At 54.4% G+C, this 21,260-nt stretch overlaps 3 protein-coding genes across 5 annotated transcripts; 2 read left to right on the forward strand and 1 right to left on the reverse strand.

Moving 5' to 3' along the window:
* The first annotated feature begins 7,878 nt into the window (after positions 1–7,878).
* Positions 7,879–13,305, forward strand: PLK3 (polo like kinase 3). Of its 2 annotated transcripts, none has more exons than XM_067725896.1 (15): positions 7,879–8,666; positions 8,826–8,933; positions 9,028–9,144; positions 9,284–9,413; positions 9,495–9,582; positions 10,387–10,482; positions 10,570–10,768; positions 10,880–11,006; positions 11,200–11,291; positions 11,533–11,626; positions 11,763–11,846; positions 11,940–12,102; positions 12,260–12,389; positions 12,568–12,681; positions 12,789–13,305. In XM_067725896.1, exons 1-15 carry the CDS (start codon positions 8,457–8,459, stop codon positions 12,978–12,980), a joined length of 1,944 nt encoding a protein of 647 aa, XP_067581997.1. In that variant the 5' UTR covers positions 7,879–8,456; the 3' UTR covers positions 12,981–13,305. The 2 variants fall into 2 exon arrangements, with proteins under 2 accessions (XP_067581997.1, XP_067581998.1); XM_067725897.1 differs by having other exon boundaries at positions 7,880–8,092.
* Positions 13,306–13,318: 13 nt separating this feature from the next.
* DYNLT4 (dynein light chain Tctex-type 4) lies at positions 13,319–14,753 on the reverse strand. Its single transcript, XM_067709513.1, is given in 2 exon segments — positions 13,319–14,009; positions 14,515–14,753. Coding segments are annotated over 2 exon segments (930 nt in total).
* A 985-nt stretch (positions 14,754–15,738) lies between these two features.
* Positions 15,739–21,013, forward strand: BTBD19 (BTB domain containing 19). 2 transcript variants are annotated; one of them, XM_067725899.1, is made up of 8 exons: positions 15,739–16,258; positions 17,516–17,729; positions 17,876–18,000; positions 19,064–19,130; positions 19,230–19,298; positions 19,376–19,507; positions 19,632–19,757; positions 19,885–21,013. In XM_067725899.1, exons 1-8 carry the CDS (start codon positions 16,173–16,175, stop codon positions 20,017–20,019), a joined length of 954 nt encoding a protein of 317 aa, XP_067582000.1. In that variant the 5' UTR covers positions 15,739–16,172; the 3' UTR covers positions 20,020–21,013. The 2 variants fall into 2 exon arrangements, with proteins under 2 accessions (XP_067582000.1, XP_067581999.1); XM_067725898.1 differs by lacking the exon at positions 17,876–18,000 and adding an exon at positions 17,822–17,875 and having other exon boundaries at positions 15,758–16,258; positions 19,071–19,130.
* Positions 21,014–21,260: the final 247 nt, after the last annotated feature.

Here is a 21,260-nt window from a genome sequence, read left to right on the forward strand (position 1 = left end):
TACATCACACCTCTGACCTGTCCTGGGAAGCTCCTTCCCCCACACTGTGAGCTGGTTCTCAATGCAAGTGTTTTCTGAAGAGAGGAAGCATGGAGAGGTGGTTAGGAGCACAAGCTTGAGAGACAAACCTGAGTTTGAATTCTAGCTCTCTGTAACCTTGTCCAAGATACCTAATTTCTCTGAACCTCAGTTTCCTCCTTTGCAAAACAGGATCAATAACTCCTTCCTCACAGGGCAGTTGGTAATATTCAGAGAAACAATGCCTGGAGCCTGGAGCATGCAGGCATTTATCCTGGGCGGCTGTTACCATGAAAAGCCAAGTCTTTTCCCTTTGGTTTCCACCTACTGGTCCATCCACTGTTTGCATCCCAGAACCAGGCAATCCTGCAGAGACTGAGAGTCAGAGACCTTTCCTCTGATGCCTGTCCTGCCTGTCCCTGAGCCAAACAGTGCCAGGTCCTGGCTTTTAATCTGAGTATAAGGCCTTTGAGATGCCCCCCACTTGCACCTGCCATCACCAGCCTCTGGCCTCACTCCTTTTCACTGCTCCTTTGAGGTCCATCCTTGCATAAGTTAATCATACTGGCCTATAATCCATCTACAGAGAGATCTCCCCTCCAGCCCATGAAACCCTTGAGGACAGGATTGCGTCTGATTCATCTCAGTAAAGCTGGGGAGGACTTGAACCCAGGCAGGCTTTTCTTTTCTTTTCTCTTTCTTTCCTTTCTTTTTATTCTATTTTTTAAATTTTTATTGGAGTATAGTTGATTTACAATATTGTGTTATTTTTTGCTGTACAGCAAAGTGAATCAGTTATACATATATCCACTCTTTTTTAGATTCTTTTCCCATATAGACCATTACAGAGAATTGAGTTCCCTGTGTTATACAGTAGGTTCTTATTAGTTATCTATTTTATATATAGTAGTGTGTCTATGTCAATCCCAATCTCCCAATTTTACCCCCCCCATCCCCTTGGTTTTCTACATCTGTGACTCTACTTCTTTTTTGTAACTAAGTTCATTCGTACCCTTTTTTTAGATTCCACGTATAAGTGATATCATATGATATTTGTCTTTCTGTCTCTGACTTCACTCAGTATGACAATCTCTAGGTCTATCCATGTTGCTGCAAATGGCATTATTTCGTTCATTTATGTATGTAATACATCTTCGTTATCCATTCTTCTGTCGATGGACAGTGCTTCCATGTCTTGGCTATTGTAAATAGGGCTGCAATGAACATTGGGGTGCATGTATCTTTTAACCTGAGGGGTCCCCCTCCCCAATTTTTATAAGAAACTCCCTGGATGAGCAAGGTCTGGAAGCCAACTCATGGCCTGACAAGTTATGTTCTCCTTCCAGGGCCCAGGTGAGATGTCCATATGTGGAAAGAACAGGACTCCATTTGTGTGTCCTGGAGGTCTGGAAGACCCAGGACCTGACCTGGGAAGGGCAAGATACCAGCTATCTTGGCCATGCAGCCCCTTCCCAAGCTCTGATCTGTGACTTTTCTAGAGCATTCTGGGCTGCTTACCACTTAAAGAGTCTCTGGTACCTGGGAAGCCAGGCCCTGGGACTGTGGGAGCTCAGGCCCTGACGTCCTGGTAGCTTCTCTCTGACAGTGCTCCCTGAGGGCAGCCCAGCTGGCTGCATTTCAGACCTCAGCCCCCATCCCCATGTGAGGCCCCCTCACATCTGCCTGTTACCAACTCTCTGGATCACTGGGCTGTGAATTCCCACAGAGCTGTGGGTAAAGGTACAGAACCTGAAGACTCGCCCCAGGAGGGAGCAGTCCCCAGGCCCCACCCAGCCCCTCCTTCCTCGATCACTTTATCTCCCTTCCCAGCTGCTGTCAGGTCCCTTTGGTTTATGGTCCAGGAGAGTGAACCACTCCACCTGTAAATCATTTTCCCCACCCTTCTTTATCCTCCTCTGGCTCTTGCCTCTCCGTCTCTTCCAGTCCTAACCACCAATGCCCACTCCCCTCCTCACAGCCAAGAGCTGTATATATATATGACTTGGCAGTTTACAGCATGGAGTCTGGAGCCAGACCGCCCAGATTTTTAAATCCGGACTTCACTGTGAACTACCTTTGTGACCTTGACCTTGAGCAAACTGTTTAACCTCTCTGTCCTTAATTTCCCCTTGGGGAAACCGAATGATAGTATCTATCTCACAGAGTCGTTGTGACTGTTAAATGAATTAATATTTATAAAGCGCTTGGTAAGCATGAAATGCTACTGTAGCTATTAGCATCTCTCTTCTTTTTGGTCCAGCTCTTTTACTTCCACCTCTGCCACCACCAAGGACACCTGAGATCTCCTTATTGCTGAATCCAGTCGGCCCCTCCTGAGTCCTAACCTTACTTGGTATCTTTCATTCTTGAAAGACTCCCTTGACCTCTGTGACCTGATACTGTCAAGAGATTCTGACTCTGAGCTGTCAAGGGGCAAGGAGTGTGGGATACGTGCTCAACTAGCAGCGGGCCTGAGAGCATCCTCTGGGGGATGGAGACCCAGAGAGGTCAGAAAAAACTCAGCTTGGGCAGGGGTTGTGAGAGTCTTGAGGGGAGGAGAAAGGGCACTAGTAAGAGGGACAGGGAGACATGGAGTAGTATAGGAGGACAGATGCAAGGTCAGAGAACTATGGCTCTGAGAAAACTCAAGCAGGGGAATTTCCTGGCAGTCCTGGCAGTCCAGGACTCCGTGCTTCCACTGCAGGGGGCACGGGTTCGATCCCTGGTTGGGGAACTAAGATTCCCACATACCACGCAGCCAAACAAAAAGAAAAAGTCAGGCAATGATGAATAGTGGAGTCAGACATCTTGGGTTCAGATCTTGTCTCTGCCCCTTGGTAGCTGCATATGACCTTGGGCAAGAGGCTTAGCCCCATGAGCCTCGGTTTCCTCATCTGTGAAATGGGGATAATAACCACATCCACATCATAAAGTTTCTGTGAGCAGTCCAGAAGATAAATGCTTAGCCCCATGCCTGGTATGTGGCAGGTGCATAAGATCCCTTAATGGCAGCATATGTTACACTGAGGGAGGAGGCAGAACAGGCTGCCAGCCCCTCCAGTTACAGCATCAGGAGGATGTCCTCCTGATGCTGTGGCTCCCGGAGGAGGACTCAGGAGCCTTGTTAACCTCCCAAGGGGAGGAGCCAGTGATGGTTACGGAATATGCCACCCCAAAATATGCCACTCTGGCATATTGATTATTTTGAGCTGTAGGCACTTGAAAAACAGCAAATGCAGGGAGAGGCTTTCTCTGAACTCCCCTTAACTGCCTAAAGACAGAGCCTCCAAAAGGAACTCAATGGTCATAAATCCCCTTCCTGGGGGTTTCATCTCATATCACGGGAGAGGAAATTAGAATTCTATATCATATCCAGGCCACTTTTGTCATAAACTGTCATACCTCCCATTCATTCTTCTAAGGGCCCATTCATCTTTCCTAGAAATTATTTACCCTCCCCTAAGAGGCCTACATTCCCCTCCCCCTTTCTCTACTCAGATGGTACTTTTTAAAAAAAATTTATTTTATTTTTGGCTGTGTTGGGTGTTCGTTGCTGCGCTCAGGCTTTCTCTAGTTGCGGCGAGTGGGGGCTACTCTTTGTTGTGGTGCACGGGCTTCTCATTGCAGTGGCTTCTCTTGTTGCGGAGCACAGGCTCTAGGTGCATGGGCTTCAGTAGCTGTGGCACATAGGCTCAGTAGTTGTGGCTCGCGGGCTTAGTTGCTCCACAGCATGTGGCATCTTCCCCGACCAGGGCTTGAACCCATGTCCCCTGCATTGGCAGGCAGATTCTTAACCACTGCGCCAGCAGGAAAGCCTACTCAGATGGTATTTAAGCCTAAATTCTAAGCCACATGGGAGAGTTATCCATTTTTCCCTGGATATCTCCCATGTATACATAAGCTCTACGTGTTAATAAACTTGCTTTTTGTTTTTTGTATTGTTCTTGTTAATCTCTTTGTTGAAGAGTCCTGTATGGGTTAATTTGTTAAGGGAATCCAACTTTAGGTAGTGTCGTTGGGGAGACCTCTCTGAGGTGGTGACATGTGAGTTAAGCCAGAAAAGATGAGAATGAATGAGTAATAAGTAAAAACTAGGGGGAAAGTATTCCAGGCAGAGGGAATAAATGTGCAATGGCCCAGAGGTAAGAACAGGTATTATGTGTGAGGAAGAAAGAGAAGGCCTGGCTGGAGCAAAGTAGACAAGAGGAGATTGTTTAGAGAGTTAGGCAGGGCCTGATTAGGGGGAACTTTATAGACGGTTGCAAGGATTCTAGATTTCATTCTCAGAGCAATGGGAAACCACTGAAGAGTTACTTGTAAGAAATGTACCAACTAATGTGAGATGATAATAATAGGGGAAATTCTGTGTGTGCAGGGGCAGGGGCAGGGGGAAGTATACGACAACTCTCTGTACTATCTGCTCAATTTTTCTGAAAAATCTAAAACTGTTCTAAAAAATAAAGCCTACTAATAAAAAATACAAAACTGAAAAAAAAAAAAAAAGTCCTGTATGCAAACCTAAGATGGATGGAGCTTTGACTTCTCCTAACCCCCAGTACCTTAGATTGTGACTGTATTTGGAGATACGACCTTTAAAACGGTCAAGTTAAAATGAGGTCCTGAGGTAGACCCTAATCTGATCTGACTGATGTCTTCAAGAGATGAATAAATTAGGACACACAGAAAAAGATCATGTGGGACTTCCCTGTGGTCCAGTGGTTAAGACAAGACTCTGCGCTTCCACGGCAGCAGGTGTGGGTTCGATCCCTGGTCTGGGAACTAAGATGCCACATGCCGCGAGGCACAGGGTTGGGGTGGGGTGAGGGGGGGCTCCGGGGGGGCTCCGTGGGGCTCCAAAATAAAAAAGATCATGTGAAGTCAGAGGGAGACTGACACCATCTACAAACCGAGAAAGAGCCCTCAGAGGAAATCAATCTTGTCAATACCTTGATCTTGACCTTCCAGCCTCCAGAAGTGTGAGAAAATAAATTTCTGTTGTTTAAGCCACCTAGTCTGTAGTATTTTGTTATGACAACCCTAGAAAACTCATACAAAGACATTTTGCTTTATTTTCCAAATATGAAATTGCAATATCAGGACTTCCCTGGTGGTGCAGTGGTTAAGAATCCGCCTGCCAATGCAGGGGACATGGGTTCGAGCCCTGGTCTGGGAAGATCCCACATGCTGCGGAGCAACTAAGCCCGTGCGCCACAACTACTGAACCTGTGCTCTAGAGCCTGCGAGCCACAACTACTGAGGCTGCGTGCCACAGCTACTGAAGCCCACGCACTTAGAGCCCGTGCTCCGCAACAAGAGAAGCCACCGCAATGAGAAGCCCGCACACCGCAACGAAGAGTAGCCCCTGCTTGCTGCAACTAGAGAAAGCACAGCAACAAAGACCCAACACAGCCAAAAATAAATAAATTTTAAAAATTGCAGTATCAAATATGCCTTATCAAACTATACATGCTTCAGCCCCATTTCCCCTGTGGATTTGCTTTTTCTGGCCTCACTTCTACCATCTACCCCCCTAGAAAATTGCTGACCTGTAAAATAAAGACCAAACTCTAGAGTATGGCAGTTAAGGCCTTCCTGCCCACCCCCATTCCCCTCTCCCCCTCACTCATCTGAACTACTAATATTTCTCCACCTCTCTGGCTGGTTTGTTTCTCCATTCAGGGGTCATGGAGGGCAAGGTGAGAGAAGCAGGCTCTTGTGGGCCTGATGAGGGACTGGGTGGGATATCCATATGGTGAGAGGTTGAAGTGGAGATGAGACTAAAGGCAGGGAGTCCAGCAAGGTGCTGTAGCAATTATCCCAACCTGAGAGACTGTGACCCAGATTAGGGTGCTTGGGGAAGATGGAGCGAAGTGCATAGATTTCAGAGATATTTGGAAGATAAAACTGACAGGAATTGGGTACTCAATAAATATTTGTTGAATTTCCTGGCTACTGTCTCTAAAGTAAGCTCTTTGGTTGCTCCTATGTTTAGTTCCTTCACAGCACTTTTCACAGCCTGCAGCTACCTTGTTTATATACTTGCCTATTATCTGTTTCCATCAAGCAGAATGTAAACTAAATGAGGGCTGCAACCTTGACCAATCTTATACACACAGTGCTTGGCACTTACTAGGTGCTCTCAGATCTTTGAGGACTGAACAGGTTAATAATTGATTGGATGGTACAGAGTGAGCAGAGAGGTGAAAGGACAAGCCCAGGAAGAAGCCTGTGATCCTGGGATTCAGAGGGGTTAAGATCCCACCTTTCTACCACCCCACACCAGTCAGAATGGCCATCATTTAAAAGTCTACAAATAACACTTTTCATCACGTAAGAGGCTGTGGAGAAAAGGGAACCCTCCTACACTGTTGGTGGGAATGTAAATTGGTGCAGCCTCTATGGAAAATGGTATGGAGTTTCCTCAAAAAACTAAAATAGAGTTGCTATATGATCCTGCAATCCGACTCCTGGGCATATATCCAGAGAAAACTATAATTCGAAAAGACACATGCGGGACTTCCCTGGTGGGGCAGTGGTTAAGAATCCACCTGCCAATGCAAGGGACACGGGTTCGAGCCCTGGTCCGGGAAATCCCACATGCCACGGAGCAACTAAGCCTGTGCGCCACAACTACTGAGCCCACGCGCTGCAACTAAGGCCACGCACCTAGAGCCCGTGCTCTACAACAAGAGAAGCCACCGCGATGAGAAACCCACACACCGCAACGAAGAGTAGCCCCTGATTGCTGCAACTAGAGAAAGCCCATGTGCAGCAACGAAGACCCAACGCAGCCAAAAATTAATTTAATTAATTAATTAATTTTTTTAAAAAAGAAAAGACCCATGCACCCCAGTGTTCATTGCAGCACTATTTTCAATAGCCAAGACATGGAAACAACCTAAATGTCCATTGACAGATGAATGGAAGAAGAAGACGTAGTACGTATATAGAGTGCAATACTACTCAGCCATAAAAAAGAATGAAATAATGCCATTTGCAGCAACATGGATGAACCTAGAGATTATCAATCCAAGTGAAGCAAGTCAAAAAGATTAAGACAAATACCATATGAGATCACTTATATGTGGAATCTAAAATGTGACACAAATAAAATCTACGAAACAGAAACAGACTCACAGACATAGAAAACAGACTTGTGGTGGCCAAGGGGGAGAGGGCATGGGGGAGGGATGGATTGGGAGTTCGGGATTAGCAGATGCAAACTATTATATATAGAATGGATAAACAATAAGGTCCTACTGTAGAGCACAGGGAACTATATTCAATATCCTGTGATAAACCATAATGGAAAAAATATGAAAAAGAATATAGATGTATAACTGAATCACTTTGCTGTACAGTAGAAATTAACACAAAATGGTAAATCAACTATACTTCAAATAAAGTAAATTTTTTAAAAAGTCCCCATCTCTCTGTCTCTGGCCCTGGGAACGGTGGGCATAGACCAGATTTAGGGGTTCAGATGGCCCGGGGACCACCTGCCCAATTGTCTATTGCTAGATTTGAGAAAATACAATTCCCATTCCTCACTTTCTGGCCTCTGGCTGCTGACCCAGGGCAGTGGTTGTTTTCAGGGAAAGGGAATAGGCACTCCTCCAGAACCTGAGATCTGCCCTTCAAAGGTGTGGATGTGGGTAGCGAAAGATGTGGCCTGGCTCATGTCAAAAGCCTTGAATGCCAGGCTGTTTGACCCCAAAACTCAACATAGCAGCCCAGGCCTCCACGCTCCTCCCCACGCCAGGCAAGCCCAGCTAGGCGCGTGCAATTCCTCTCAGGCCCTAAGGGGGGCAGCACTGGCCTGAGCCTGGGGGGCTTTGTCCAAGGGCGTGGCCAGTGCCAGAGCGCGCAAATTCCCGCGCACTTAAGGGGGAGTGTTGGTGACGAGCTCAGGCAAAAGCGAGCGCCGCCCCTGCCTCTGTCCTCCAGGCTGGAACGCTAGTCCATCTAGTTGCCAGGGGGATTCCCCAGATGTCCAGGCCCCTTCGGACCTCAGCATAAGCCCCCAAGGATGAGGGAAAAGAGGACCCCCATTAGAGGGACTCTCAGTCACCAGGTAGGTAGGGGACCGGGGACACAGCTGGCTCCTACATCCTGATGGCCAGCAGCATGGTGACTAGCGGTATGGCTACGTCTTCAAGGCTGGAGCAGGAAGCTGGGCCTCCGGGTGCATGGGTGGGAGGAGGAGCTTCTTGATGACGTAAGGCCCGAGGAAGGGCGTGGCTTTTTGGTGACTCGCCTCCAGGAAGGGGGCGGGCTCTTAATGACGAGACGCCAGGGAGGGGGCAGGCGTTCATTGATAAAAACGCTGGGCTCTCTCGGGCGCGAGCGCCGCGTAGGAAATCCAGCCAGCGCCACGCGCTGCCGCGGCCTGGCGGAAGCCAGAATTAGCCGGGCCCGCGCAGCGCCGCACCGCCCTCATGGAGCCCGCGGCCGGCTTCCTGTCCCCGCGCCCCTTCCCGCGTGCTGCCGCCCTGCCAGCGCCCCCCGCCGGGCCCGGACCTCCTGGGAGTCCCATGCCGGGACCTGAGCCGGAGGTGCTGGCCGGGCCGCTGGCGCTGGACCCTGGGCGCCTCATCACTGACCCGCGCAGCGGCCGCACCTACTTCAAAGGGCGCCTTTTGGGCAAGGTGAGCTGAGGGGTGGTGTCAGCGAGGGTAGAGGGGGACCCTGCCGGCCTCTTTGCCCGCGCGGGGCGTGGCAGGGGCGTTTGGCCTCGGCGCGGGAACCTCTGCTGGCCTGCCCTGGCGCTCCCCTGGAGCGCCCTGCCTGATGCCCCCTCCTTATAGGGGGGCTTCGCCCGCTGCTACGAGGCCACTGACACAGAGACCGGCAATGCCTACGCGGTCAAAGTCATCTCGCAGAGCCGCATCACCAAGCCGCATCAGCGCGAGAAGGTGAGCCGGGACCCAGTCCCAGCAAACGACGGGTGGGGTGGGGACAGTGGCGTGGGAGCCCTTTGCGGATGACAACCCCGCGTCCCCACTGCAGATCCTAAACGAGATTGAGCTGCACCGCGGCCTGCAGCACCGCCACATTGTGCGTTTCTCGCACCACTTTGAGGATGCTGACAACATATACATTTTCCTGGAGCTCTGCAGCCGAAAGGTGAGGGATGGTGATGGAGGTGGGGGAGGGAATGGGGACCTTAAGACCCAAAGTTGGAGCCCTGGTTTTCCTCAGCAAGCACAAGTGGAGGGAGGATCCGGGAGGGCAGACGAGGGGCTGAGGCAGTGGCTCTCTGCAGTCCCTGGCCCACATCTGGAAGGCCCGGCACACCCTGTTGGAGCCAGAGGTGCGCTACTACCTTCGGCAGATCCTTTCCGGACTCAAGTACTTGCACCAGCGAGGCATCTTGCACCGGGACCTCAAGCTGGGTGAGACTCCTGGGCCAACAGGATGGGGGGTTGGGGAGGCAGAGAAAAAGGCGTCTGACACATTTCTCTACCCCGGTCCAGGAAATTTTTTCATCACTGAGAACATGGAACTGAAGTTGGGGGATTTTGGGCTGGCAACCAGGTTGGAGCCCCCGGAGCATAGGAAGAAGTGAGTGTTTGAGGAGGGGGGTGGCCACAGTCTGTGTGACACAGATGACGTGCGTGACAGACACTAAATATGTATGTGGTAGGCACGATGACTGCCTGATGTGTCTGTGTAATAGATGGGAAAGGATGATGGGCTGTGTGTGTGTGTGTGTGTGTGTGTGTGTGAGATGGTGGCAGTGGCAGCCCGGGTGAATGGGAATGATGGAGAGGCTGTGGGTCCTCTGTGTGTTTAGTCCCCGAGACAGATGGGTGTAAGGATTCTTGGAGGTGTATGACTGATCCTGTGTGAATGTGGATGGTGACATAAGAATGTGTGAGATGGACTGAGTGTAGGGATGGTGGGACACGACACCCCGTGTGTCACGATAACCTGCTGTGGCAACGAAGACTGGGTGTAAAACAGATAGCATGTGTGGTAGTTGAGTGTTTATGGGGGATGTGACAGCTGGTGTTGGTGTGTGTGGCACAGACCACAGGAGGTGACAGCCTGTATGGGTGTCTGACAGACGGGAGTGGGGGAAGGAGGAAGGGATCAGTGATGGACCCTCTGTTGACCCTGGAGGAGGGGGCTGGGTTGGGGGTCAGGGCCTCCCCCTGTCCTGCAGAGCAGCTGAGCAGCTGGGCCAGGCGGGTGGGCAGGGACTCAGCTGCCATCCCTGGCATCCATTGTCTCAGAACAAGCAGGAGTTCTCTGGCCTTTGGTGACAGGCAGCTGCTTTGTCTGGACTCACAGTGGGGGCAGGGATGAGGGGCCAGCCAGGCTGCTTCTGAACCTTGTCCTCTGCTCTTCCCTACCCCCTTTCAGGACCATCTGTGGCACCCCCAACTATGTGGCCCCAGAAGTGCTGCAGAGACAGGGCCACGGCCCTGAGGCAGATGTGTGGTCCCTGGGCTGTGTCATGTGAGTCCCAGGGTCATGTGCACACAGGGGGTACCCAGGGAGGCATATGTTCCACTTTACTCCTGACCCCCTTTCTCTGCCCCACAGGTACACACTGCTATGTGGGAGCCCCCCCTTTGAGACAGTTGACCTGAAGGAGACATACCGCTGCATCAAACAGGTTCACTACACGCTGCCTGCCAGCCTCTCACTGCCTGCCCGGCAGCTCCTGGCCACCATCCTTCGAGCCTCACCCCAAGACCGCCCCTCAATTGACCAGATCCTGCGCCACAACTTCTTTACCAAGGTTTGTGGCCCCCCAGACATGTCCAGTCTGCGGATTCCCAGGGGATTGAATGGGAGCAGGTGACAGGACCCCTGCACTGCTCTTCTCTGCTCACACGCCTTCTCTCTTCAGGGCTACACCCCCTACCGGCTCCCTGTCAGCAGCTGTGTGACAGTCCCAGACCTGACACCCCTTAACCCAGCTAGGATTCTGTTTGTCAAAGTTACCAAGAGCCTATTTGGGAGGAAGAAGAGTAAGAGTGAGTCTGGGATGTCAGTGGTTTTGAGGGTACAGAGCGGCAGGGGGCTTGTCAAGTACATGTGAGGGTGTGAGGCTGAGTCCCCGGGGAGAGCGTGTATTACACAGGCACGTGGGGATGCCTAACAGTGTCATCCTAGCGGGAAGCAGGGGGGCTGGACAGGGTTCTGAGGATTCTCTCTCGCCCCACCCAGATAAGAACCATCCTGAGGAGCGGGACGAAGTCTCCTGTTTGGTGAACAGCCTCACTCGGATGTCCATTGGCCGTCAGGGTGCCAGGCCCGAGGTGAGGTGCTCATGTGGACAGTGTTCCCCTGACTCACCCCCACCCTAGCAGCTGCGGGAAGCCTGGGATAAAAGAGGCTGATGAAACATCTAGCCTCGTGGTGGCCTAATTGGCTGTGTCTCATCAGCCAGGAAGGGCTGACCTGGGGTGCCCCGGGTGCCAGGGCAGGGCCGGGCCATGGACTCTCAAGGATTTGGATTTTGGGGCCTATCTCACTCCCTTTCTCCACCCAACCCTCCAGGCTCCGGCAGCTTCAGGTCCAGCCCCCGTCAGCCTGGTAGAGACAGCACTTGAGGACAGTTCGCCCCGTGGGACACTGGCGAGCAGTGGAGATGGTGAGCCACCAGGAGGGTGAAGGGTGCTAGAGGTTGCTGGGCCTGAGAGCAGGCCCAAAGGGAAGGAGTGGGTGGAGAGTCACTGTCTAGGACCTTGAGGACTATTGCCTAATTCTCAGTGCCCTGTTCCCTTCAGGGTTTGAAGAAGGTCTGACTGTGGCCACAGTGGTGGAGTCAGCCCTCTGTGCTCTGAGAAACTGCCTGGCCTTCATGTCCCCAGGTGAGGCTGGGGTCTGGTGTATGTGAATGGTGGTGGGAGTTCTTAGACTGGGAGGCCAGGAACAGGTCCTCATTCCTTCCTCTTCCATGACAGCTGAACAGAACCCCGCTCCCCTGGCCCAGCCAGAGCCTCTGGTGTGGGTCAGCAAGTGGGTTGACTATTCCAACAAGTTTGGCTTTGGGTATCAACTGTCCAGCTGCCGTGTGGCCGTGCTCTTCAACAATGGCACACACATGGCCCTGTCAGCCAACAGAAAGTAAGTGGTGTCTTGGGGTGTCTTGTATCCAGCCCACTGTACTCAGCAAGGCTGTACCTTGGTGTGTGCTCCTGGGCTCCCGGACCTGCAGTCTCTCAGGGGAGGGGCGTGGGTACAGGGCTCCATCTGACTTCTGTCTCCATCTCCTCCCCTCCAGGACTGTGCACTATGACCCCACCAGCACCAAGCACTTCTCCTTCTCTGTGGGTGCTGTGCCTCGGGCCCTGCAGCCTCAGCTGGGTGTCCTGAGGTATTTTGCCTCCTACATGGAGCAGCGCCTCATGAAGGTTTGTGGACTGGGGTGGAGCACGTTGAGGACGAACACATCCTGATCCCTTTCTGTTCCCCTTTGGGGGTGGGTGGGGGAGGGGATGGGTGCTGCAGCTAGAAGCTGAACCTCTAAGGGAGACATGAATGGAGAGAGGACTGACTCATGTCAGACAAGTGACCTGCCCCTGCTCCCAGGGTGGAGATCTGCCCAGTGTGGAAGAGGTGGAGGTGCCCGTCCCCCCACTCCTGCTACAGTGGGTCAAGACTGATCAGGCCCTACTCATGCTCTTTAGTGATGGCACCATCCAGGTAAGAGCTCCTCTTGGAGTTGGGGGTAGGGTCTGGGAGGTCCAGGGTGCTGGGGAGGAAACGGTCTGGGCCTTAGGCCCTGATCAGTGCCACCCTCCTGCACACAGGTGAACTTCTACGGAGACCACACCAAGCTGATCCTCAGTGGCTGGGAGCCCCTCCTTGTGACTTTTGTGGCCCGCAATCGCAGTGCTTGTACTTACCTTGCTTCCCACCTTCAGCAGCTGGGCTGCTCCCCAGACCTGAGGCAGCGGCTCTGCTATGCTCTGCGCCTGCTCCGGGACCGCTGCCCAGTCTAGGCCCCAACCTGCAGGGCCGGCCACCACCCAAGCCCTCAGGCCTGACGCCTGTGCCTGTAAGGCTCTGGCCCTTGCCTTTGTGGCCCTCCCTGTTCCTTTGGTGCCTCACTGGGGGCTCTGGGCCGAATCCCCCAGGGAATCAGGGACCAGCTTTACTGGGGTTGGAGGCGGCCTCCTACCCCTTCTCCAAGAAAAACCTAAGCCTTAGCCCCCCGCTAGGGGGCGTTATTTATGGACCACTTTTATTTATTGACAGACATTTATTTATTGGGATGTGAGCCCCAGGGAGGGCCTCCTCCTGGTATAATAAACCGTTTTTGCAAAACTCGGGGGAGTCCTCACTCGCAGTAGAGCCTGTGGACCGTGGCCACAGCGAAGAAGGAGGCGTTGGTGACCGCGGCCGTGGCCAGCCTGTCGCGGGCCCAGTCCTAGAGCGCGCGGTTGACCACGCACATGCCCTGTCCGGCACGCGGCCCCAGCACCACGCTGCACACCAGCTTGTAGCGCGGCGGGCTGAGCTCGCGCAGGCGCAGGCGCACGTGCACCAGCTCACACAGCTCCGGCGCCAGCCGCCCGGCCTCGGCGTGGGAGGAGCACGCTTCGCGCAATCCTGCCTCCAACGCCGCTTCCAGGGCCTGCTGTGTGTACGCGGCCTCACAGCGCTCCCGTGGCGCCGACTCCGTGCGGTACGAGGGCGCTGCTCAGCGGGCGGTCGCCAGGGGTAAGCCAGAGGAGCTGACCCACGAGCCTAGAGAGGGCAAGGGGCCCAGGGATGGGCGCCGACCCCGAAGACCTGCGCCTGGCCCGGCCCGCGAGTTGCGGCGCGAAAAGGACGAGGCGGGACCTAGCACGGAGCCACGGCGGGAGGCCGGGCCCGTGCCGTCTGGTCGGGTCTCATCGATGCTGGGCAGACGGCCTGGAGGCTGCGCTGGTGATTGTTTCAGCCCATGGTCTTTGGCAGCCTCCTCCTCCTCGTAACCGGAGGGCACAGGCCTGCCAGCCGTGGACCTGCCGGCTGGAAGACCCACGCTTGGACGGGATGGCCCTCACTGGCCATCTCTGTACACCATCCCGTCTCTTACTTAATGATAAGAGTTTTTAACCCCTAATCCCTTCTTACCTGTTTTTTGGGGGACAGGTGAATCAAATAGTGCGGGCTGCGTGGATTCCTAGGTGCTTAGAGGGTTAAGGGCTGTTAGGGACACAATAAGGGGAGAGATGCTGCTCAGACTATCATCTTGCTATCCCTGCCCCCTGAGCTCCACTTTCCTTGGGCACTATGGAGGTTAGTTAAATGAGCTCGAAGTACACCTCCTTTTCTCCCTTCCACCTGACTTCACCAGCAGGAGAAGGGGGAGATGTATCTGCCCTCTGCCTCAGCCTAGACAGTGGCGCCTCCACCCCCTGACCAGAGGGAGGGACAGACAGACCCAACTCCTTCATCCCCCACAGATCCTTCTAGCCCTGTGAGTCTTGAATCCAGACATCCTCCACCCCTACCTGCTCTTACGGTGGCTGGCACAAAGATCCCTACAGCTGGCTGCGGCTGGGGCCAGGTGACTCAGGATGGTCCTTCCACTCTCTGCTTTTGGCTTCCGGCCCTACCTCCAGAATCACTTCTGGGATGGCTGCCCTCTTCTCCCGAAGCTCCTCAGACACCTGAGTCACCTGTAGCCTTTGGCCTCCAAGCTCTCTCCTAACAGCCCTTGCCTGGCTGGCCTGGCTGGCAGGTGGGAGGTTAAGGGCCCCTTGCCTGTGTTGTGGAGTTGCCATGGGTTACTGGGCAAGCACTCCCCTCTTCCCGGTTCCCTCTTTCCTGTCCTGGCTCTGGCTTAACCTGGGAGTGTGCCTACTATGAGCACGTGCCAGGTGACTGAGTCATCAGGGGAGAGGGATCAGCGGGGGCTTAGAGCCCAAGGGCATACAAGTCTGACTGAAGGGGCAGATGTAGAGAGGGGCTCTGGTCAGATTGGTGTCCCCCCACCCCAGAGCTCTTGACCCACTGTCCATTTCACCCCTTGTGAAGCCTGGCTCTCCACTTGTCAGCAAGTCTCAGAGGGCCTGGGATATGGGGAAACCCTGAGGCTGGGGGGGAGGCCCCTCAGAAATCCGGACCTGGGCCTACGGGAAGAAGCTCCCCCACCCCCGCCCCCGGCCCTGTCATCTCCCCGTCAGCCTGAACTAGGGCAAACGTTTTCCGTTCCCTGTGCCTAGCTAGGGTGTGGCTCGGATGACTTCCTCAATTCAGGGCTGGGGGAGGGGAAGGGAGACCCATCCGAATACAGACCTGATGCAACAGTGATGACTCCACTCCTAAGTGCACCCTGCTGACCTCAATGCCCTGGGGCTTGTCCCCAGCTATCCACACCTCTTGTGTGCCCTACTGCTCAGATTGCCGACCCCCCCCCACCCCCCCGTTCGGTTGCATTTCAGGGATGCCAGAGATCATGACTCCTCTTTCAGAGGTGACACCTCCTCACCTGACCCCTCTCTGGGAGCAACAAGACTGCCACCTCCCAAACAAGCCAGGTCTGGGCCCTGAAAACGGTCCATAGGGACAAGGACTTTCCCCGCTGAGGGGGGTTCCCCAGGCCTGGCTAGCCCGATCTTGACCCTGTATGCCTGTTGGGGGGAGGGTGGGAGGGGGCAGGGAGTTTGAACTCTGAACCCAGGACAGGCAGGGGCCAGGGTGCCAAGACCCTCCGACTCTGCTTAGGGCCCCTCTAGGGCTGAAGTTTTCTCTGGGCCTGTGGGAGCTGGGCGGGGCCTTGTCTCTGGCTGGGCTCTAGTTTCCGTGGAAACCCACAGGCTTCCCACCCCAGCGCTGCCTGGGCATGCTCCCAGCTGGGGCCTCATCCACAGCCAGCCTCTCCTCCCGAGTCCAGTCCGCTCTACCTTGGCCTCTCTTGGTCCCCTCCCTGAGTCCCCATCCCCAGGCCAAGCCTCTGGCCTCCTCCACTGGCCTCTGATGCCTTCAGGAACCTGGGCCTCCTGCCTCATTCCTAAACTTTAGCTTCTCAGCAAACAGGCCTCCCAAGCTCTTGCCCCTCCCTCTCGGGCCTTTCTATCTCCTCACCAGCTTTAGGGCTCAACCAGGCCTCCTGCTCCTTCCACCTACCGCCTCCCACGGACCAGCAGACAACAGGCCTCCTAGGCTGTTCCTCCTGCTCACTCCCCTGCCCTACCCCACCCATGGAGACCCCAGGACTGATTGTGCACGGGGAGGCTGCGCCCTTTTCCACAGCACTCCGAAGCCTCGTCAACAACCCCCTATACAGGTGAGGGGGGGCCCTGTTTGTGGGTTTTCCCTAGCTGTCTCTGCTGGGCCCCTTGACTCTGAGGAAGCTCTGGGTACAGAGGAAGTGGGGAATTAGGACTTAACCCTCCTCCCTGGTGAACTCAGTCTGGGGAAGTCAAGTGTAGAGGATAACTACTGGTCGCTTAGTGTCTACGAGAGCCAGAGGTGGGGGCACTGGGGACAGGAGCTCAGAGCAGCTATGTGACCTCAGGGAAAGGCCTTCCTGTTTTGGATCTTAGGCTCCTGGCAGAGAAGAGCCCTCTGCCCCCAGGACCCTGAGAAATGGAATGTAACTTGAGTGCCTCCCTAGGGAGGCAGAGGAGCAGATAACCCTGCTCTGGGAACTGCAGACTCACAAGAGGAACAAAGCTCAAGAGACTGAGCCAGAGTTGCAGACAGGAAGTAGTTCAAGGGTGCTGCCTGGGGCGCACTGCCTGCCCAGGATGCTGTGCTGTCTGAAACCAAGGGATAGAGTACGGGGGTAACGCTGGTCAGGAGAACTAGAATGCAGCTTTCTATTCCCCCTGCCTCAGAGCTGGGCCCCTCCCTACGGGTCGGTGACTCCTATAACCCTACTTCTTTGGGCATCGCAGTCTGGTCTGAGCAGTGGGAACCCCCAGGCCTTGGACCGGAGACTGGGAGGCTCCAGGAAGCTCAAGCTTCATCTCCTGCTTCCTACCCGCTATGCTGTTCAGAGGCCCAGAGGGTGGGGCCGGTAGTGATCGTGAAGATGGAAAATGTGGTCCGGCCTCATGATGGTGCCTCACTGACGTGTCTATTTGCAGCCGGTGCACTCTGCACCCCCAACCCTACCCTCTCCTGTCTGGAGGAGGCTGAAAAAGCTGAGTTTGCAGTCTGTGGAGGAGAAGCCAAAAAGAGTTTCCCTTCCCCCAAGACACAGGCTGGGGGGGAGGAGAGGGGTGTTGGGATCAACCTTGTATCAGCCCTGGTGCCCCCTCAGTGATCAATTGATCAAACATAGCCACCTCCTAGGGTTTGGGATTCGCATCCCGTTTCAGGGATGAGAAAGCTGAGTTAATGAGTAGGAAGTCTCTTGCCTAGGCACCACAAGGTGGAGGTGGAATTAGAACCACACCTGTGTGACCCAGACCTTCGGGTGGAGGGACTGTCTCTTTTACAGGGCAGATAAGTAAACGGAGTTGGGCAAAGGCAAAGCCTAGAGTTGCACAGAGACTCTGGCCTCCTCTTCCTGGTTCTCTGCCCCTCTCTCCCACAGTGATGTTCGCTTTGTCGTCGGTCAAGAACGGCAGGAGGTGTTTGCCCACCGGTGCTTGTTGGCATGTAGATGCAACTTCTTCCAGCGACTTCTGGGCTCAGAGCCGGGCCCCGGGGTGCCTACCCCTGTGGTGCTGAGCACCGTGCCAGCTGAGGCCTTCCTGGCAGTGCTGGAGTTTCTGTACACCAACAGTGCCAAGCTGCACCGCCACTCCGTGAGCCCACCAGGCAGGGGTCTGGGTGGGAGGAGGGGTGGCTGAGGGACGGGGGAGACTCCTTTCCACTCCCCCAATCACCCACTCTGCAGGTGCTGGAAGTGCTGACGGCGGCTGTGGAGTATGGGCTGGAGGAACTGCGAGAGGTGGGTTTATGTGGCGCCTCATCTCGTTTCCCCCACCTCTTATGGGCTTCAGTTCCTATCCTGCCTCACACACCGGCTAGCCTGGAGAGCAACGTGCACCGGTACAGACAGAAGTATGGGTATCTCTGTGTAGATAGGCATTTATGTGTGCCTGTGTGCAAACGGATATGCGCATGCCCTGTGTGTGCTGTGGGGGCACGTGGGGTGTTTATGGATGGTGCTGTAGATACCAGGATAAGTTAGCCTTGATCCCTGTTCTTCAAAGAGAGACAGACACAAGAAAACTCTCAACCCAGTGCCATAAGAAGTGTGACAGATAAGGGCAAATGGTGCTGAGACTGTACGGAGAGTCTCTAGTCTCGCCACCAGGGAGAGAGGAGGGGAAGACTTCCTGGAGGAGGAAACATTTGTGTTGGATCGGGTAGAACAGGTAGGAGTTTGTTCAGAGGGGGAGAGGAAAGATGGCGTTCTAGTTACAGAGACAGAGGTACAAAGATGCTGGTGAGACATTTAGTGTGGCTGGACTCAGTGTGTGAGAGGAGAGGGAGATATGAGATTGGAGAGCATGCCAAGGGCTGGTTCCTACAGAACTTTCAAGAATTTGGACTTCTTTTACCCAGAGGGCAGTGGAAATTCATGAGGTTTCAGATAAAGGAGTGAGGATTTGGAAGCTAAGGGGAGAAGGGATTAGGGCTTACCAGTCCAGTAAGGGGGGGTGGGGGTGGCAGTGGTTGCCCGAGAGAGGTGCATGGCTTTGAGAGAAGTGGAATTGTCATGACCCAGTGCTTTTCTGGATGTGGGGGGTGAGAGGGAGATGTTGTGGATGAAATTCAAGTTTCTGGTTAAAAGAGAAGTGTCTTCAAGTCCAGAGGGGGACACATGGAGAAAGATAAGTGTCCTGAGAGAAAGGGAGAGTGGAATTTTCACATGGCTCTTATCTAGCTTGATTAGTGAGGAATGTACTAAAAGGTAGGTTGCTGGGCTTGGCTTTGCTAGTTTCTAGTTCCTCCAGGTTTGCCAAGTCTCGGGCCCTGGTGATTCCCTGCCTCCCTTGGCCTGGGAGGTCTGTATGGGCCTGGGGCTGCTGTAAGCCTGGGTGGCTCACTGCTCCAAGCCTGCTCACTGCTTCTGGACTGGGGTTGGGGTCTTGGAAGAGGGACATTTGGGCACAACCCACATTCGTTTCTGTTCCCAGCTGTGCCTGCAGTTTGTGATGAAGATGCTGGATGTGGAGCTGGTTTGCGAGGCCCTGCAGGTGGGTGTTGCTGGACAGGCTTGCAGGTGGTCCCCCTGTGGAGGGCCGGGCTACATGGCCCCTCCAGTCTCAACCCGACCTCCCTCATTCTGCTCTCAGATTGCCGTATCCTTTGGCCTGGGACCGCTGCAGGAGCGCTGTGTAGCTTTCATAGAGGCCCACAGCCAGGTACAGCTCCCGACCTTCATACTCCCAACCCCACACGCCTCATCCTGCTCCCCACTGACCCAATCGTGGACCCACAGGAGACCCTCCGGACCCGTGGTTTCCTGGAGCTGTCGGCACCCGCGTTGCTGCTCCTGCTGCGCAGCGACAAGCTCTGCGTGGATGAGGCCGAGCTGGTCCTGGCAGCCCGGAGCTGGGCGCGCGTGGGCGCGGTGAGCGGGAGCTGAGGGGAGCGCGGGGTGGGGGCGCTGAAGGAGGCTCGGGACGCAGGAACTCGGGGAGCGGGCGGCTGGGCAGGTGCCCCCGCCCGCCTGGGCTCAACGCTGGCGTCGGCAGGCGGTGCTGGAGCGGCCTGCGGCCGAGGTGGCGGCCCCGGTGGTGCGGGAGCTGAGACTGGCCTTGCTGGCTCCGGCAGAGCTGAGCGCCCTGGAAGAGCAGAACCGGCGGGAGCCGCTCATCCCGGTACGGACGCGGGGAACACGGCTCAGATTCACTCCGCGGCGTGGGGGGAAGGGCGAGGGGCGCAGCCCAGGATCTGCGGGCTGAGGTAGGTATTGCGTGACTCCGCCATGACTCGCCTCCCCTGCAGGTGGAACAGATCGTAGAGGCGTGGAAATGCCATGCTCTGCGGAGAGGGGATGCGGCCCGGGGCGCCCCGTGCCGCCGCCGGAAGGGTACCCTGCCCCGGGAGCATCATCGCTTTCTGGACCTGCCCTTTAAGTGACCAAATGCCACGACTTGCGAGGACTTCTGGGCCTCTCCTAAACTACAGCTCCCAACATGCTCCGCGCTCGGAGCGGGTTTCCGCTCCCAGAATGCCCGGCTAGCGGGGCGCAGGAGGGGCGGCAATCTGACACGCGCAGGGGCTGTGGGTGAGGTTCCGGGGGAGGGCGGGCCTGGGCGGCGCGTCAGTGGGCTGAGCCTTGGCTTCAAGGCCCTCGCGAAGCCAGGAAGTGGGTTCCTTCGCGCTGTGCTCTGGCGTTACAGCCGGCCCTTGGGCACTCTCGCCCACCCTGTTTACTCATTTAATTCCCACATATCGTTTCAGCTCAGACCCTTCTTTAACTCCAGACCTGCCACCTGACGATCTCTCTCTAAATGTCCTACAGAGACCTCAGACTCAATCCAAAATTGAGCTCGCCCCTCAGCTTTCTCCAGTTTTGCCCCCATCGTGTTTCTCATCTCCGTGGGTGCCCAAGCCAGAAGTCTACCGCTCATCCTTGCTTTTTTCCTCTTCCTCACATCTGCCTCCCGTGGCTTCTACCTTTTAAGAGGCTGAAAGTTAGCAGAATATGCCACCCCAATATATGCCTTTTTGGCATAAGGTTATTTTAAGCTGATTATTTTGAGAAAAGGGAGAAGTTTTGATAACAGAGAAGTTACCCCTTTTGTAAGGGAAATTTTTAGAATGGAAATCTCCATTTGTAAGGGTGTCTCCCTCTCTGTACCAGGATGACTAACTCACAGGAGAATCTTCCAGTGAAGTCAGTGAAATCTGCTTAATAAACCTTATCCTTGCTTTTGGTGCTTTTTCCTGATGGCCTTCCTATAACTGGCCTCCCCACAGTTTTCTTTCTGTTGTTAGCTGAAGGAGGTATTTAAGCCGGTATTTTAGGCCGGTATTTTAGGCCACCTCAGGGAGCTACTCATTTTCCCCTGGGTATTTCCTATGTATACATGAGATATACATGCTAATAAACTTCTGGGTTTTTTTGTTTTCTCTTGTTAGGATGTCTTATTACAAAGGTCTCAGCCAAGAGAACAGAGAGTAGAGAGAAAATTATTTTTCCTCTCCTACAAGATCTTTCCAGTTGGTTCAGTTCTCTCAGCCCAGTTCAGCCAGTCCTATCTGTGGCAGGAATCACTGCCACAGGCTCTTATTAATCCTCCTGCCTTCACTCCAGCGGCGACCCCCCCCCCCCCCGCCCCAACCATTTCCCACACTGCTGCCAGACTTGTGTAAGA

Source organism: Pseudorca crassidens, chromosome 2 (assembly GCF_039906515.1).
Source record: "Pseudorca crassidens isolate mPseCra1 chromosome 2, mPseCra1.hap1, whole genome shotgun sequence".
NCBI classification, from domain to species: domain Eukaryota; kingdom Metazoa; phylum Chordata; class Mammalia; order Artiodactyla; family Delphinidae; genus Pseudorca; species Pseudorca crassidens.

Coding starts and splice junctions, on each gene's coding strand:
- PLK3 (XM_067725896.1), top strand. CDS start 8,457: ATGGAGCCCGCGGCCGGCTTCCTGTCCCCGCGCCCCTTCCCGCGTGCT. Junction 10,769..10,879: donor GCCACAACTTCTTTACCAAG/GTTTGTGGCCCC, acceptor TTCTCTCTTCAG/GGCTACACCCCCTACCGGCT. Junction 11,007..11,199: donor TGGGAGGAAGAAGAGTAAGA/GTGAGTCTGGGA, acceptor CGCCCCACCCAG/ATAAGAACCATCCTGAGGAG.
- BTBD19 (XM_067725899.1), top strand. CDS start 16,173: ATGGAGACCCCAGGACTGATTGTGCACGGGGAGGCTGCGCCCTTTTCC. Junction 16,259..17,515: donor GTCAACAACCCCCTATACAG/GTGAGGGGGGGC, acceptor TCTCTCCCACAG/TGATGTTCGCTTTGTCGTCG. Junction 17,730..17,875: donor CCAAGCTGCACCGCCACTCC/GTGAGCCCACCA, acceptor GAACTGCGAGAG/GTGGGTTTATGTGGCGCCTC.